At 36.7% G+C, this 17956-nt stretch overlaps 1 protein-coding gene across 2 annotated transcripts in view; it reads right to left on the bottom strand.

Moving 5' to 3' along the window:
* The window catches only part of LOC105534952 (dynein heavy chain 14, axonemal-like), a 94110-nt gene that overhangs the window by 20678 nt on the left and 55476 nt on the right, over positions 1-17956 (bottom strand). For both annotated transcript variants that reach the window (XM_011973896.1, XM_011973890.1), the window contains exons 9-10: positions 10708-10852; positions 6070-6201 (exon numbers count right to left, since the gene is read on the bottom strand). In XM_011973896.1, coding sequence (XP_011829286.1) covers positions 6070-6201; positions 10708-10852 — 277 coding nt within the window. The remainder of the gene's footprint in view (positions 1-6069; positions 6202-10707; positions 10853-17956) is intronic.

Here is a 17956-nt window from a genome sequence, read left to right as displayed (position 1 = left end):
AGTCTGAAGTCGATCTGGGATGCTCAAGCTTGGTGGGGGAAGGGGTATCTGCCATTACTGAGGCTTGAGTAGGCAATTTTCCCCTCACAGTGTAAACAAAGCCCCTGGGAAGTTTGGACTGGGCAGAGCCCACCACAGCACCTGAAAGCCACTGTAGCTAGACTGCCTCTCTAGATTCCTCCTCTCTGGGTATGGCATCTCTGAAAGAAAGGCAGCAACCCCACTCAGGGGCTTATAGATAAAACTCCCATCTCCTTGGCACAGAGCATCTGGGGAACGGGGTGGCTGTGGGCAAGCTTCAGCAGACTTAAACGTTCCTGTCCGCCAGGTCTGAAGAGAGCAACGGATGTTCCAGCATAGTGCTCAAGCTCTGCTAAGGGACAGACTGCCTCCTCAAGTGGGTACCTGATCCCCGTGCCTCCTGACTGGGATACATTTCCCAGCAGGGGTTGAAAGACACCTCATACAGGAGAGCTCCAGCTGGTATCTGGTGGGTGCCCCCTGAGACAAAGCTTCCAGAGGAAGGAGGAGGAAGCAATCTTTGCTGTTCTGCAGCCTCCACTGGTGACACCCAGGCAAACAGGGTCTGGAGTGGACCCCCAGCAAACTCCAGCAGACCTACAGATGAGGGGCCTGACTGGTAGAATAAAAACTAACAGAAAGCAATAGCATCAACATCAACAAAAAAAAAATGATCATGCAAAAACTCCATCTGAAGGTCACCAAAAGCAAAGACCAAAGGTAGATAAATCCACGAAGATGAGGAAAAGCCAGTGCATCAAAGCTGAAAACTCCAAAAACTAGAATGCCTCTCCTCCAAAGGATCACAACTCCTCACCAGCAATGGAACAAAACTGGATAAAGAATGAGTTTGACGAACTGACAGAAGTAGGCTTCAGAAAGTGGGTACTAACAAACGCCTCCAAGCTACAGGAGCATGTTCTAACCCAATGCAAGGAAGGTCAGAACCTTGATAAAAGGTTAGAAGAACTGCTAACGAGAATAACCAGTTTACAGAAGAACATAAATGACCTGATGGAGCTGAAAAACTCAGCACAACAACTTTGTGAAGCATACACAAGCATCAATAGCCAAAGCAATCAAGTGGAAAAAGGATATCAGAGATTGAAGATCAACTTAATGAAATAAAGCTTGAAGACAAGCCTAGAGAAAAAACAATGAAAACGAATGAACAAAGCCTCAAAGAAATATGAGACTATGTGAAAAGACCAAAGCTACGTTTGACTGGTGTACCTGAAAGTGATGGGGAGAATGGAACCCAGTGGGAAAACACTCTTCAGGATATTATCTAGGAGAACTTCCCCAACCTAGCAAGACAGGCCAATATTCAAATTCAGGAAATACAGAGAATACCACAAAGATACTCCTTGAGAAGAGCAACTACAAGACATATAATCATCAGATTCACTAAGGCTGAAATGAAAGAAAAAAAGTAAAGGTCAGGCAGAGAGAAAGGTCGAGTTACCTATAAAGGGAAGTCCATCAGACTAACAGCAGATCTCACTGCAGAAACTCTACATGACAGAATAGACTGGGGGCCAATATTCAACATTCTCAAAGAAAAGAATTTTCAACCAAGAATTTCATATCCAGCCAAATTAAGCTTCACAAGTGAAGGAGAAATAATATCCTTTAAAGACAAGCAAATGCTGAGGGATTTTGTCACCACCAGGCCAGCCTTACAAGAGCTCCTGAAAGAACCACTAAATACGGAAAGGAAAAACTGGTACCAGCCACTGCAAAAACATGCCAAATTGTAAAGACCATCGATACTATGAAGAAACTGCATGAACTAATGAGCAAAATAACCAGCTAGCATCATAATGACAGGATCAAATTCACACGTAACAATATTAACCTTAAATGTACACAAGCTAAATGCCCCAATTAAAAGACACAGACTGGCAAATTGGATAAAGAGTCAAGATCCATCAAGTGCTGTATTCAGGAGACATATCTCATGTGGAAAGACACACATAGGCTCAAAATAAAGAGAAAGATTTACCAAGCAAATGGAAAAAAAAAAAAAAAAAAAAAAAAAGCAGAGGTTGCATTCCTAGTATCTGATAAAACAGATCTTAAACCAACAAAGATTAAAAAAAGACAAAGAAGGGTATTACATAATGGTAAAGGGATCAATGCAACAAGAAGGGCTAACTATCCTAAATATACATGCACCTAATACAGGAGCACCCAGATTCATAAAGCAAGTTCTTAGAGACCTACAAAGAGGCTTAGACTCACACACAATAAGAGTGGGAGACTTTAACATCCCACTGTCAATATTAGATAGATCAATGAGACAGAAAATTAACAAGGATATTAAGGACTTGAACTCAGCTCTGGACCAAGCAAACCTAATAGACATCTACACAACACTCCACCCCAAATCAACAAAATACACATTCTTCTCACCACCATATAGTACTTGCTTCTGAATGACTACTGGGTAAATGACAAAGTTAAGGCAGAAATGATTAAGTTCTTTGAAACCAATAAGAACAAAGACAGAGAACAAACACATAACGTACCAGAATCACTGAGACACAGCTAAAGCAGTGTTTAGAGGGAAACTTATAGCAATCAATGCCCACAGGAGAAAGCAGGAAATATCTAAAATCGACACCCTAACATCAAAATTAAAAGAACTAGAGAAGCAAGAGCAAATAAATTCAAAAGTTAGCAGAAGACAAGAAATAACTAAGATCAGAGCAAAACTGAAGGAGATAGAGACAAAAAAATCTTCAAAAAATCAACGAATTCAGGAGCTGATTTTTTCTCAAAAGATTAACAAAATGGATAGACCACTAGCCACACTAATAAAGAAGAAAAGAGAGAAGAATCTAGTAGACACAATAAAAAATGATACAACTACTGATCCCACAGAAATACAAACTACCATCAGAGAATACTGTAAATACCTCTATACAAATAAAATAGAAAATCTAGAGGAAATGGACAAATTCCTGGACACATACAACCTCCCAAGACTAAACCAGGAGGAAGATGAATCCCTGAATAGACCAATAACAAGTTCTGAAATGGAGGCAGTAATTAATAGCCTACCAACCAAAAAAAGTCCAGGACCAGATGGATTCACAGCTGAATTCTACCAGAGGTACAAAGAGGAGCTGGTACCATTCCATCTGAAACTATTCCAAACAACAGAAAAGGAGGGACCCCTCCCTAACTCATTTTCTGAGGCCAGTATCATCCTAATACCAAAGCCTGGCAGAGAAACCGCAAAAAAAGAAAATTTCAGGCCAACATCCCTGATGAACATGGATGCAAAAATCCTCAACAAAATATTGGCAAACCAAATCCAGCAGCACATTAAAAAGCTTGTCCACCACGATTAAGTCAGGTTCATCCCTAGGATGCAAGGCTGGTTCAACATACACAAATCAATACACATAATCCATCATGTAAACAGAACCAATGACAAAATCCACGTGATTATCTCAATAGATGCAGAAAAGGCCTTCGATAAAATTCAACACCCTTCATGCTAAAAAGTCTCAATAAACTAGGTATTGATGGAACATACCCACAGCCAATATTATACGAACAGGCAAAAGCTGGAAGCATTTCCTTTGAAAACTGGCACAAGACAAGGTTGCCTTCTCTCAGCACTCCTATTCAACATAATATTGGAAGTTCTGGCCAGGGCAATCAGGCAAGAGAAAGAAAGAAAGGGTATTCAAACAGGAAGAGAGGAAGTCAAAGTATCTCTCTTTGCAGATGATATGATCATATATTAAGAAAACCCCATCGTCTCAGCCCAAAAACTCCTTACGCTGATAAGAAACTTCAGCAAAGCCTCAGGATACAAAATCAATGTGCAAAAATCACAAGCATTCCTATACACCAATAATAGACAAACAGAGCCTAATCATGAGCAAACTCCCATTCACAATTGCTTCAAAGAAAATAAAATACAACTTACAAGAGATGTGAAGGACCTCTTCAAGGAGAACTGCAAACAACTGTTCAAGGAAATAAGAGAGGACACGAACAAATGGAAAAACATTCCATGCTCATGGATAGGAAGAATCAATATTGTGAAAATGGTCATATTTCCCAAAGTAATTTACAGATTCAATGCTATTCCCATCAAGCTACCATTGACTTTCTTCACATAATTAGAAAAAGCTACTTTAAATTTAATATGGAACCAAACAAGAGCCTTTATAGCCAAGACAATCCTAAGCAAAAAGAACAAAGCTGGAGGCATCATGCTACCTGACTTCAATATATTACAAGGCTACAGTAACCAAAACAGCATGGTACTGGTACCAAAACAGAGATATAGACCAATGGAACAGAACAGAGGCCTCAGAAATAACACCACACATCTACAACCATCTGATCTTTGAAAAACCTGACAAAACAAGCAATGGGCAAAGGATTCCCTATTTAATTAAAAGTGTTGGGAAAACTGGCTAGCCATATGCAGAAAACTGAAACTGGACCCCTTCTTTATACCTTATACAAAAATTAACTCAAGACAGATTAAAGATTTAAATGTAAGACCTAAAACCATAAAAACCCTAGAAGAAAACCTAGGCAATACCATTCAGAATAGAGGCATGGGCAAAGACTTCATGACTAAAACACCAAAAGCAATTGCAACAAAAGCCAAAATTGACAAATGAGATCTAATTAAACTAAAGAGCTTCTGTAAAGCAAAAGAAACTATCATCAGAGTGAACAGACAACCTACAGAATGGGAGAAAACTTTTGCAATCTATCCATCTGACAAAGGGCTAATATCCAGAATCTGCAAAGAACTTAAACAAATATACAAGAAAAAAATAACCCCATTAAAAGGTGGGCAAAGGATATGAACAGACACTTTTCAAAAGAAGACATTCATGCAGCAAACAAACATATGAAAAAAAAAGCTCATCATCACTGGTCATTGAAGAAATGCAAATAAAAACAACAAGATACCATCTCATGCCAGTTAGAATGGCGATCATTAAAAAGTCAGGAAACAACAGATGCTGTGGAGAAATAGGAATGCTTCTACACTGTTGGTGGGGGTGTAAGTTAGTTTGACCATTGTGGAAGACAGTGATTCCTCAAGGATCTAGAACTAGAAATACCATTTGACCCAACAATCTCATTACTGTGTATATACCCAAAGGATTATAAATCATTCTATTCTAGACACATGCACACGTATGTTTACTGCAGCACTACTCACAATAGCAAAGACTTGGAAGCAACCCAAATGCCCATCAATGTTAGCCTGGATAAAGGAAAATATGGTACATATACACCATGGAAAACTACACAACCATAAAAAAGAATGAGTTCACGTCCTTTGCAGGGATGCCGATGAAGCTGGAAACCATCATTCTCAGTAAAATAACACAGGAACAGAAAAACAAACACTGCATGTTCTCACTCATAAGTTGGAGTTGAACAATGAGAACATATAGGCACAGGGAGGGGAACATCATACACTGGGGCTGGGGCTGTTGGGGAGTAGGGGGTAAGGGGAGGGATAGCATTAGGAGAAATAACTAATGTAGATGATAGGTTGATGGGTGCAGCAAACCACCATGGCACATGTATACCTATGTAACAAATCTGCACATTCTGCACATGTATCCCAGAACTTAAAGTATTAAAATAAAAAAAAAAGAAAGAAAGAAAGAAAAGAAATGTATATCCTCAGACTGTGCCTACCGAAACAGAAACCTCTTGTTTTATGAAGCCTTCAAGGTGATGATTCTCTTGGCCACTCTAAGTTTGAGAATCATCATCCTTTTCATTTAAATATATTAAATTTCATAAGTTGTATATAGATATACACATATATGCATTCATATATATAAAAATATATATTTCTTTGCATTTTACATCATACCTGGAAAAATTATGGTATATAGTAAATACACAGTACCAGTTAGTTGTTAATTAACCACCTTTGTTCCTTACCTTCCCATTTCAGATACTTTGTCCAGGTATGCAATTTGGATCAATTGCTATAGCCAGTAAATTGCAACTTTGATAAATATGATATAATTAAAGAATTACCTTTAGAAAAGTACTTTTCATCTCTGAAATTGCCTTATCCCTGATGTCCTCAAGTTGTTTCAATGCCTGGGTAGCTTGCTGTAACTGCTCTTCACAAAATTCATCTAGAGAATATGTTCGAGAACTATCCAGCTAATTAGATGATAGTATATGTTCAGTGTTAGAAAGTCAAAATTCATATTTAAAAAAGATAAAACATTTGGTCTTTTCATGTCATAAGGAAGACCCCATATTTTACATTTTGTACTGTATATCCCATATGATTTACACGTTTCTCAAACTTAAACACTTGTTAAATCTAACTAAATCTTGATTCAAATACAGAAAAATATATTATTGTTTTAAATAATAACTAAGATTAAACCGAAGCAGAAAATTCAAGAGTTGATGTTTTTTTGAAACATTTATGCATGCAGAAAATCCACCAATCCTAGAAACTACTTTTACTTTTGAAGCCACAATTATCTGTAACAATTTAAAACACAAAGATAAAATACAGCATTATCAGGGGAACCAGTCCCCAATATTTCAACGTAGGTTCTTTTCTATTTTCCCTAAGTGTTGGTCGGTCTGAGAAATAAAGAGAAAGAGTACAAATAGAGAAATTTTACAGCTGGGCCTCTGCGGGTGACATCACATATTGGCAGGTTCCCTGATGCCCCCTGAGCTGCAAAACCAGCAAGTTTTTTTTAGGGATTTCAAAAGGGGAAGGAGTGTATGAATAGGAAGTCAGTCACAGACATCACATGCTTCAAAAGGCAATAAAATATCACAAGACAAATGGCAGAGCAAGATCACAAGGCCAGGGCGAAATTAGAATTACTGATGAGGTTCCATGTACTGCTGGACATGCATTCTCATTGATAAACATCTTAACAGGAAACAGGGTTTGAAAGCAGACAACCGGTCTGACTAGAATTCACCAGGCTGGAATTTCCTAATCCTAGCAAGCCTGAGGGCGCTGCAGGAGACCAGGGCATATTTCATCCCTTATCTTCAACCGCATAAGACAGACACTCCCAGAGCGGCCATTTTAGAGACCTCCCCCTGGAAATGCATTCCCTTCCCAGGATTATTCCTTGCTGGGAAAAGAATTCAGTAATATTTCTCCTATTCGCTTTCTGCAAGAAGAGAAATATGACCCTATTCTGCCAGGTCCCACAGGCAGTCAGACCTTATGGTTATCTCCCTTGTTCCCTGAAAACTGCTGTTATCTTGTGCTTTTTCAAGGTGACCAGATTTCATATTGTTCAAACACACATGTTTTACAAACAATTTGTGCAGATAATGCAATCACCACAGGGTCCTGAGGCGACATACATCCTCAGCTTACGCAGATGATAGGATTAAGAGATTAAAGTAAAGACAGGCATAGGAAATTATAAGAGTATTGATTGGGGAAGTGATAAATGCCCATGAAAGCTTCACAATTTATGTTCAGAGACTGCAGTAAAGACAGGCATAAGAAATTATAAAAGTATTAATTTGGGGAACTAATAAATGTCCATGAAATCTTCACAATTCATGTTTTTCTGCCATGGCTTCAACCGGTCCCTTCATTCAGGGTCCCTGACTTCCCACAACACAGCAAAAAGAGGGTAAAATTACATGATTCAAACAAAGTTAATTTTATTCACAATTCAGTCAGAGTCTATATGGAGGAAATCTCCATCAACTATGCTATGAATTAATCTCTGGTAATACAAAAACATAATGTTCCATCCATGCGTGTATATTCCATCATTCTTCCTTCTTTCAGTATTATTTTTCCACTACTGTGTTAATTCTCTGAACAAAATATATTTTCATTAGTAAATATGCAGATATCTTTATTTTTTATCATATAGTTATACTATAAAAATTAATAAATGTATCTTCCCACAACAAAAAAGATTGAAAAGTACTGCTCTTGCTTAAAATTTTGGATTTCCTCTTTAAGTTTCCATTCTCCTGGTTCCATATCTGACTACCAGGTCTGAACTTGTCAAAACCTCCCTGCCATTCTGGTCTTACTGACAACATCCTAATTAAAGTCTTTATTGCTTATACCTGCATTTATCCAGTACCATAATAACTGATCTCTATCACCCAAGTATCTCTCCACTTCCAATTTTTCCCAAAGACCAGTATTACAATAATTTCCTAAAATACTATGTTCAAAAACTTTGAATAGTTGTTCTTTAAGAGTAGTTCTCAAAATTTATCCTGCATAAGAGTTAACTGAGGAACCTATTTAAAATGTAGATTACCAGAACCACTCACTGCCCTCTCTTGCAAAAGGAATGGGACACAAATATTTACATTTTTATTAAGCACCCAAATACAGCACAATAAAACAAATTTCACTCGAATGTGAAACATAATCCAAAGTCTCAACTCTACACGATTCTGTCAACTTGGATAAGTGACAATCTCTCTAGAACTAAGTTTTGTTCAAATAGGTGAATTTTATTCAAAATTCATTCAGAATCTAGCCGGGAGAAATCTCCATCAACTAAGCTAAGAATTCATCTCTAGTAATACAAAAACATAATGTTCCATCCATTTGAAAGTAAAGATTTGAACAAACAACATATGTTCTTTACCTTCCGGTTCAAGAAATTCTGCCCTCTTTAAAGGTGTGCTTTCATCCCAGCAGAGTACACATATGACCACCATTAATGGCATTAACTTCTGAACAATCCCATTCCTCACATTCATAACCTTGCTTCATACTCCTTACGTCCTCATTGCCAGTCTTCATTGGTGTCTGCATCCCTGGGCTACGCATAGCCTTCCGATTCTAATGCACAACTGGCCACCTTTGACTCCTGACCCCAGCTTGGTTCTCCAGGATATGAATCTCTGCTCTTCCTCCATCGAAACCTGGCTTTTCCACATACAGTATCACAAATTCCCATTCTTGTAAATTGCCCTCATAACAATCACCACTAGGAGTTCCCCTGCCCTATGGGCAGGTTGAAATCCTACTTTTCCCTTACTGTGTTATTCTTGGCCTGACATTCGTGAGCCAATCTAATTTTCAAATCAAATATATACTGAATGCCTTACTCACATTAATATTCTTTATTTAAAAGCCTCATCTCCTCCCCTATGGCTATTCAAATCCAGTACAGCCTAGCTCAAAATATGAGGCATGACCTAACTTTAATTCCAAATAAGGCTAATCTCTGCCTTCTCTGGATTTCTGTAACATGACTGTTTTACAAGTATTGTTTGCACGTAAACATTTCTTACCTTATACTTTGCTAATGATTAGGTAGAATGATTAGCACAACAAAGAAACTCTCTCTCAAATTAGTTTTCATTTTTATATGTAAAGAATTATTTCTTCCCATGAACTGTAAGCAGATTGAAAACAGCAAAGCTTTGCTTTTCACTTTGTATTCATCTCCTTTGCACAGCACTTTGCATATAATAGATAATAAATACTTACATATTGTCTGGAAAAGTTTGTTCTCTTCCTCCTGATGTTCCATATTAAAGCTGACATGGCCTAAGGTCTCTAGGAAAGAGTCCTAACATTTCTTCTCTATCACTGGTCATGTTCTCTATCATTTGTTAGCATTTAAGGTGCAGACTTCAAAGGTATTTTAAAGTGTTTTATGCCTTCCCACCCATCATTAAAAATTAATAAATTTTGTCACCCAGCCATTTACAAAACAATCTAATATCAGAGAGTATTTTATTTCCTTCTACATGAAAACCATATCCTATTTCCTTCTACATAAAAACCAAATCAAAAAGATTCCTCTGTGAAACGTCTCCCACTTAAGGTGAATTTAATCCTTTTGAAACATAAACATTCTCAATATAGGTATAAAAAATAAAACAATACAGGTATAAAAAATACATCTATGTAATAATTCCTCTTCCTTCATTAATTTATTCTTTTATTCAAAGACTAGTGTTGAGCACCTACTATGTATCAATCACTACACATAATCAATTCTAAACATCAGATGTTGATTTACAAGTATTAATCTTGTTACATGTAGTCAACACAACTGATTTTCGAGCTAATTATCAAATATTTAACTTGTCCAAGCCCCTTAAGAATTCCTCTTTCTTAGTCTAGATAAGTCTACCAATTTTGCTTTTCTCCCTCATACATTGAGTGAGTGAAGTAAAAACTGCTAGAATCTTGTTCAATTGTAGACTAGTTGTAGGTACTTAACCACTCAAAAGAGCTATCTTATAGAAATTAAATTATTCCATTAAGAGGCTTTTTCTAGAATCTTGAAATAGGAGAATTCATAAATTTAACCAAAACTTCTGAGTTGAAGCTTATGATAATATCTTGACAGCTATACAGGAGGAAGAATAGTTGATAACTATCAATTATGTATAAGAAGTAACTGATTATTTTAAATAATATTACACATTTGGAAATACATTTGAAAATAAAGGGTCTTATGGACTTAGGTTACTCATAAGGAAGAAACTACAAGAAATGTTAACTATTAAAATGTATTGCAAGGAACTCATGTTCTTTGCAGATATTTTAGAACAGTAGTAATCGAAAGAGATGGTTTATTTATGAATTTAGAAATCTGTATATTTTTTAATTCAAATGCTATATGTTCTTCCTAGTTTCTATATACCAATATTAGCTTATAGTAGTATACTTCTACTCACCTTTACAAGGCATATGGCAGATAGATTATTTTCATGGTCATTATCATTTTTGAGATTAATTGCATCTTCACAAAGTCCTCTTATATAAAGCAAACAGGCTTGAAATAAGTCATCAGCCAAAAAAAGATGGTGGTACAAAAATGATCTGAAAGTTAAAAAATTTCTACAGATTTATCTCTCATTCAAAATGAATAAAATTAATTTAGAGGTAAGTAGTATGGTTTAGTTAATATCCTTATAGTCAAAATGTTTTACATCTACCCCATTTTAAATGATAATGATTAGTAAGCATTAGGGGTTGTGTTTGGATGATAATGTTGTAGGCAAGGCTTTGGGGACTAGGTGTGTTGAATAAGAACAAAATAGGAGGGGGAACAAGTAATGACATTCTATTATGCCACTGAGTTCTAATTTTGAAATATGAGGAAGTATTGTCTAAAATGAATTATATGTCCTCAATGTATTAAATTCACTAAATCAAAATAAATTCCTTCAATGTACTTTTTTCCCAATTATAGGAAAAAATACTAACTGGATTACAGACCACTGGGAGAATGTTTCTTAAAATTTCCAACTACTTATATCCTAAAATAAAGAAGATGGGCCCTTTTCTTTTCTGTCTTTTTCTACTAGTCTAAATAATGATCACAAAGGTGAGACAAATCACTACTAACTACACTGGAAATAATAGAAAGACAGAACTTGGGGAGAAAAGGGCAGAGTAGAAGAGATGAGGTTCCTTAAAAATTGGATCAAGTAAAGCAAACTTCCCTGTGCAACAGTGTGTAGAGAAGAGGGGGCCTTCTGCCCTGAATCATCCCTTTGGAGTGGCTGATTTTTAAGGGTTATCAAGCTCATAAATATACAGAAAATATAATAATCAGAAATTATCTCTTCCCTCTTTCTGTTTTATAGTTGAGGGCTTTATATATTATAAAGCTAGTGAATTTTAAGCTTCATGGGTTCATCATTTACACTGCCTATTCCAAAGTCCTGTACTATTTATCTTAAAGAACCCTCCCAATTATATAAGCCTCACATAACATAAAACTACTCCTAGACACAGAAGAATTTGATGACATCCCTTTAAGTATCTGATACAGAAAAGGAGATTATGCTAAAGACATGTGGCATATCACGGAAAGTAAAATATCACAAAAAGCAAATACAATCTCAGTATTTATTAACAAGAGGTTGACTATCAAAATTTAGGTAATGATAGACTCACATTATTCAGTGTTTGTTTAAAGTTTTCTTTTTTTCCTTTAAAAATGTACTAAATTTTGGTTTGCATATTTCAACATAGATATGAAAATGGGGAGGGTGCACATAAAAGTAATTATAAGAATGGAAAACATGAAAAAATTTATAGCTGTAATGCATTATCTGACAGGAGAAAAATAGCACATCGACTAATGACTGTCTTCAAGCATAAGTATTATAAGGAACTCACCACAAATTTCTATTTTATTACCAAAGAAAACAAAATACATTCTACACAACATAACTCACACACAAACTAGAACTGCTTGGTATTAGGGAACATACCACAAAAGACTATTACTACTCAGGTACTGGACTCCAGGAAAAATGAAATAGACATACTTTTCACTGTTCTTCCTGCTCAGCACAACTAAAAACTCTGGGTATTACATTAAAGCCGACATAACAAAACATTGAAGGGTGGGGAAGAAAAGGCAAAGGTGTCTAGAAATGACATGGTGGTAAGTTCCCTGTGTTTTCTTTTTGCCCAATATATCCCAGACTTGAAGCTGAAGAAACCAGTAACCTAGAAATGCCAATGGGTGCAGATTAAGAAAAAAAAAGTCCATTGTCTAGGTAAAGGACCAGGACAGGGGCAGCCTACCATGACAGAAACTTTTATTCAGTAACTATTCTATTCCAGCCAAATACCATAGGGAAAAAAGGGTGAGTGGGAAGCCTAGAGTTCCACTCTTGGAGAATTGTTATAAAGCACCCTTAATGCCTCCACGGAGGGTTTTCAGGGAAAGCAAAGTAGGGAGCTTGGACACTTGTCCCCAGTGGGTGGTAATATGTAAAGAAATAGAAGACATAAAGAAGAACCAAATGGAAATTTTAGAATTAAAAAATACAATGACAGAAATACAAAAAACTCAATGGATTAACTCAATGATAGAACGAAGTAGACAGAGAAACAAATCAGTGAACTGACAGAAAAACAGAAATTATCCAATTCAAACAACAGCAAAAAAAAAATAAGGGAAGTGAATCGCTTGAACCCAGGAGGTAGAGGTTGTAGTGAGCTGAGATCATGCCACTGCACTCCATCCAGCCTGGGCAACAGAGTGACCATCTCAGAAAAAAGAAAAAAAAAAGAAGAACAAATCTTCATTCACCTGTGGAATTACAAAACTGATCTAGCATTTGTGTCTGAAGTCCCAGAAGGAGAGGTTAAAGAAGACAGGGCTTAAAAAAAATAAAAAATACTTGAAGAAATAATGGCTGAAACATTCTAAATTTGTCAAAAGAAACACAAACCTAGAGATTCAAGAAGCTAAGGGAACTCAAAACAGGATAAAGACAAAGAAATCCACAATCAAGACACATCAAAGTCAAACTTCTGAAAACTAAACACAAAGAAAAAAACCTTGAAATCAGCAAGAGGAAAAACACTTTATCTATAGGAGAAAAACAATTCAAATGACCATGGAGGTTAGAAGTGACACAATGCTTTTCAAGTGCTGAAAGAAAGGAACTGTCAACCCAGAATCCTATATCTAGCAAAAATGTTCATGAATTAAGAGGAAATTAAGACATTCTAAGACAAAGGAAAAGTAAAAGAACTTGTGTACTAACAGACCTACACAAAAAATATGTCTAGAGAAAGTTCTTTAAACAGAAATCAAACAACCAAACAATAAAGGAAGGAACACTACATTAAAAAGGAAGAAAAAACATGATAAACAAAAATATAAGCAAACAGAATATTCCTCTCATGAGTTCTCTAAATTCTATTTGATGATAGAAACAAAAATAATAACATTGATAAAGTTTCAAATGTATGCGTAAAAGCTAAGACAATATATTACAAACAGGAAGGTAAAGAAACATGAAGGTTGCTACATGTTCAAACTGATAAAATTATAACACTAGTAGACTGTAATGTATATATAATCTTATACTACAGCAGCAATTAAAAAAGCTACACAAAGAGATACATTGAAAAATACTATAGATAAATTGAAATAGAATTCTTAAAAATGTTCAAGGCAGGAAACATAAAACATAGAAACAAACAGCAGAGAGAACTAACAGAATCAAAAAAAAAATGGCTTATAACTTAAAGCCCATATAAATAATCAGATTAAATTTAAATAGTCTAAATATGGCAATTAAAAGACAGAGATTGGTAGAATGGGTTTTAAAATATGGCATAGGTTAGGCACAGTGGCTCACGCCTGTAATCTCAGCATTCTGGGAGGTTGATGCAGGCAGATCACCTGAGGTTGGGAGTTCGAGACCAGCCTGACCAACATGGAGAAACCCTGTCTCTACTACAAATACAAAATTAGCTGGGCGTGGTGGTGGGCGCCTGTGATGCCAGCTACTTGGGAAGCTGAGGCAGGAGAATGGCTTGAACCTGGGAGACCAAAGTTGTGGTGAGTTGAGATCTTGCCATTGCACTCTAGCCTGGGCAACAAGAGTGAAACTCTGTCTCGAAAAAAAAAAAAAAATGCATGGCACAACTGTATGCTGTCTATAAGAAACTCACTTCAAATATAGGCATATCAAAAGTAAAAGGATGGAAAAGATATATTGTGTAAACACTAATCAAAAGAAAACATAGTGCTGTATTAAAACCAAATAAAGAAAACTACCAGTACAAAGAGCAAATAAAACTACCAGAAATACTGAGGGACACCATACAATGTTAAAAGCATCAATCCACCAAGAAGATAGAGTAATTCTAAGCATGTATGCACCAAACAATAGGGTTGCAAAATGTCCAACAAAAACTGAACTGAAAGGAAAAGGAGACAAATCCACAATTATAGCTGGAGACTTCAGCACTCTCTCAACAACTGACAGAACAACGAGGCAGAAGATCAGCAAAGATCTAGAAAGCTAAACAACTTTATCAACCAAGTGGGTCTAAGCAGTGTTCTACAGAATACTCCACCCAACAACAGAAGAATACACAATCTTTTCAAGTTCCCATGGAACATATATCAATAAAGACCATATCCTGGAAACAACAACAACAACTCAACAAGTTTTTAAAAAATCATACAGACTGATTTCTCACCACAATGAAATCAAACTAGAAATTAGTAACAGGAAAAAAACAAAATCTCTAAACACTGGAAATTGAACAAAACACTGCTAAATGGGTCAAAGAGAAAGACTCGAGGAAAATTAAAAATTCAGTGAACTGAATGAAAATACAACATATCAAAATACGTGGTATACAGCTAAACCAGTGCTGACAGAAATTTATAGCACTGAATGCTTACATTAAAGAGGTATTGCAAAATCAATAATCTAGGCTCTCACTTTAAGAACTTAGAAAACAAAGAACAAATGAAACCCAAAGCAAACAGAGGAAAGAAATTATAATGATAGGAGCAGAAATCAATGAAATGGAGAAAAGAAAAACAATTGAGAAAAATTAATGAAACAAAGAGCTGATTCTTTGAAAACATCAATAAAGCAAACTTCAAATAAAATTGAAAAAAAGTGAAAAGACCCAAAGTATCAGGAACAGGAATGAAACAGGATATCAAGATTGATTCTGTAGACATCAAAGGTATCATAAGGGAGTATTATGAATAATTCTATACATAAAACTGACAACTTAGATGAAATGTACCAATTCCTCAAAAAACACAAACTACAACAACTCACCCAATGTGAAACAGATAATCTCAGTAGCCCTATACCTACCAAGAAAACTGAATTCATAATTTAAAAACTTCCAAAGAAGCAATCTCCAGCCCCAGACTACTTCACTGGACATTTCTACCAAATGCTTAAAGAAGAATTAACACAGATATCAGTAAAGGGTCAAAATACAGGGTCTCAGGACTTTATTACCTCCCACAGAAAGTTAAACTAGCAACTATTCACAAACAAGAACACCTTTGTGTTCCCAAAACTTGGGAAGGCCTGAGAAAGCTGCATGGACCACAGAACACAGAACCAAAAAAAAGAAAAAGAAAAAGAACTGCCTTTGAAGGATAAGAGAACTTATCTCACTTTGATCCCACTGCCCTTCCTTTCCCCAAGATGGCTCACTGCAACAAAGAAAAAATTTCCCAGGGCCCACAGTTTCTACAGCAGGAAAATAGAATAGAAAGCAGACATCCCATTTCCCTGGCATTCTGATATGCTTCCCAAGAAGTCTACTTCAGTCTTACTTCTTAAGGAACACAGAGGGTAACAGCATGGCTAGACCACCTGGGGTCAGGTAGAGATAAAGCAAGGAGACAGAGCCCATGGCAATTAGCCTGCAGATCTTGATGGCAGCTCTGTGTACCTGCCAGAGGTAGTACGCAATCTGAGGTACCAGCTAACAGCATAGCTCCCTCACAAATCCTAGCTGGTCACTCTCAGAAGTGTTGGGAAATTCTACCTGGCTTATATCCCTAGATGGCTCAGCCTCCAGTCCAGCCTCAGACCCTGCCCCAACGCCCCATACAGGGAGAGAAATACCCACCACAGTGCAATGTAACAAAGCACAGAAGCTAGTTCTTCCACACCCAGAAGGTTAAATAGCACTCAGTTCAGGCTCAAAGCCCACCCCAAGGCCCTGCATAAGCAGGAAGGCAAACCTTGTCTGTGTATTATGTACTAGGCATAGCAGCTGGTCCCCTCTATCCTAAGCAGTGACTCCACCTAACCTTGGAGCTCCTCTCACAACCCCACCCAACTGCAGTGGTACCATTAGGCCAGGGAATATATGTTGTGGCTCAGCCAGATAAAAGACAATTGCAGTGTCCAGCCAGCAGTTCTGCTTGATTGCAGAGCTCAGTCGGGGTCTCACCAGAGAGTAGAGTCCAGCCAGCTTCCCTACCCTAATCAAAGACAGCAGCTCAGCCGGGTGTGGTGGCACATGCCTGTAGTCCCTGCTACTCGGAAGGCTGAGGCAGGAGAACTGCTTGAACTCGAGAGGCAGAGGTCGCAGGGAGCTGAAATCGCGCCAGTGCACTCCAGCCTGGGCAACAGAGGAAGACTCCGTCTCAAAAAACAAACAAACAAAAAAATGCTCAACATCACTAATCATTAGGGAAATGCAAATTAAAACCATAATGATCTAGCCAAAGTCCAGCCTATTAAAAAACACAGTGAAATATCACCTCCGAAAAGCTACTATCAAAAAAATGAGAAATAAATGAGTGTTGGCAAGGATTTGGAGAAAAGGGAAGGTTAATACAATGTTGTAAGAATATAAATTAGTACAGCCATATGGAAAACTGTATGGAGGTTCCTCAAAACACTAAAAATAAAGTCACCATACGATTCAACAATCCTACTTCTAAATATTTACCCAAAAGATTTGAAATAAGTATGTCAAAGAGATATCTGCACTTCCACATTCACTGCAGCACTATTCACAGCAGCCAGGTTATGGAATCAACCCAAGTGCCCATTAACAGATGGAGAGATAAAGAAAATGTGGTATCTATATGCAACGGAATACTATTCAGAAAGAAATTCTGTCGTATGACACAACATGGATAGAATCAAAGAACATTATGTTAAGTTAAATAAGCCAGGCACAAAAAAACAAATGACACATGTTCTCATAAGCAGAATCTCAGGCAATCAAACTGAAAAAAGCAGGGAGTAGGATGGTGTTTACCACAGGCTGAGGGTAGGGGAAACGGGGGAGATTATGGTCAAAAGATACAAAGCCTCAGATGGGAAGAATAAGTTGTTGTTTTGAGATCTATAGCATGGTGTGGTGACTATAGTTAATAATGGTGTGTACTGTATATTTTGAAAGTGCTAAGAGTAAATTTCAAATGTTTTCACTACAAAAATATAAGTGTTTGAGGTGATAAATATGTTAACTAGCTTGATTTAATTATTCCATATTGTATTCATAAACTTTAACATCATTTTGTACCCTAAATATATACAACTATAATCTGTCAATGTAAAATAAAAGTAAATAAATATATAATATCATTTAAGACAGAAAAAAAGAAAAATTAATACCAATTCTGCACAATCTCTCCTGGAAAACAGGAGGAAGAAGAAACAC

Source organism: Mandrillus leucophaeus, unplaced genomic scaffold (assembly GCF_000951045.1).
Source record: "Mandrillus leucophaeus isolate KB7577 unplaced genomic scaffold, Mleu.le_1.0 Scaffold1005, whole genome shotgun sequence".
Taxonomy (NCBI): Eukaryota; Metazoa; Chordata; class Mammalia; order Primates; family Cercopithecidae; genus Mandrillus; species Mandrillus leucophaeus.
Note: the sequence above shows the minus strand (reverse complement) of the source record. Positions and strands in the feature narration are given on the sequence as shown.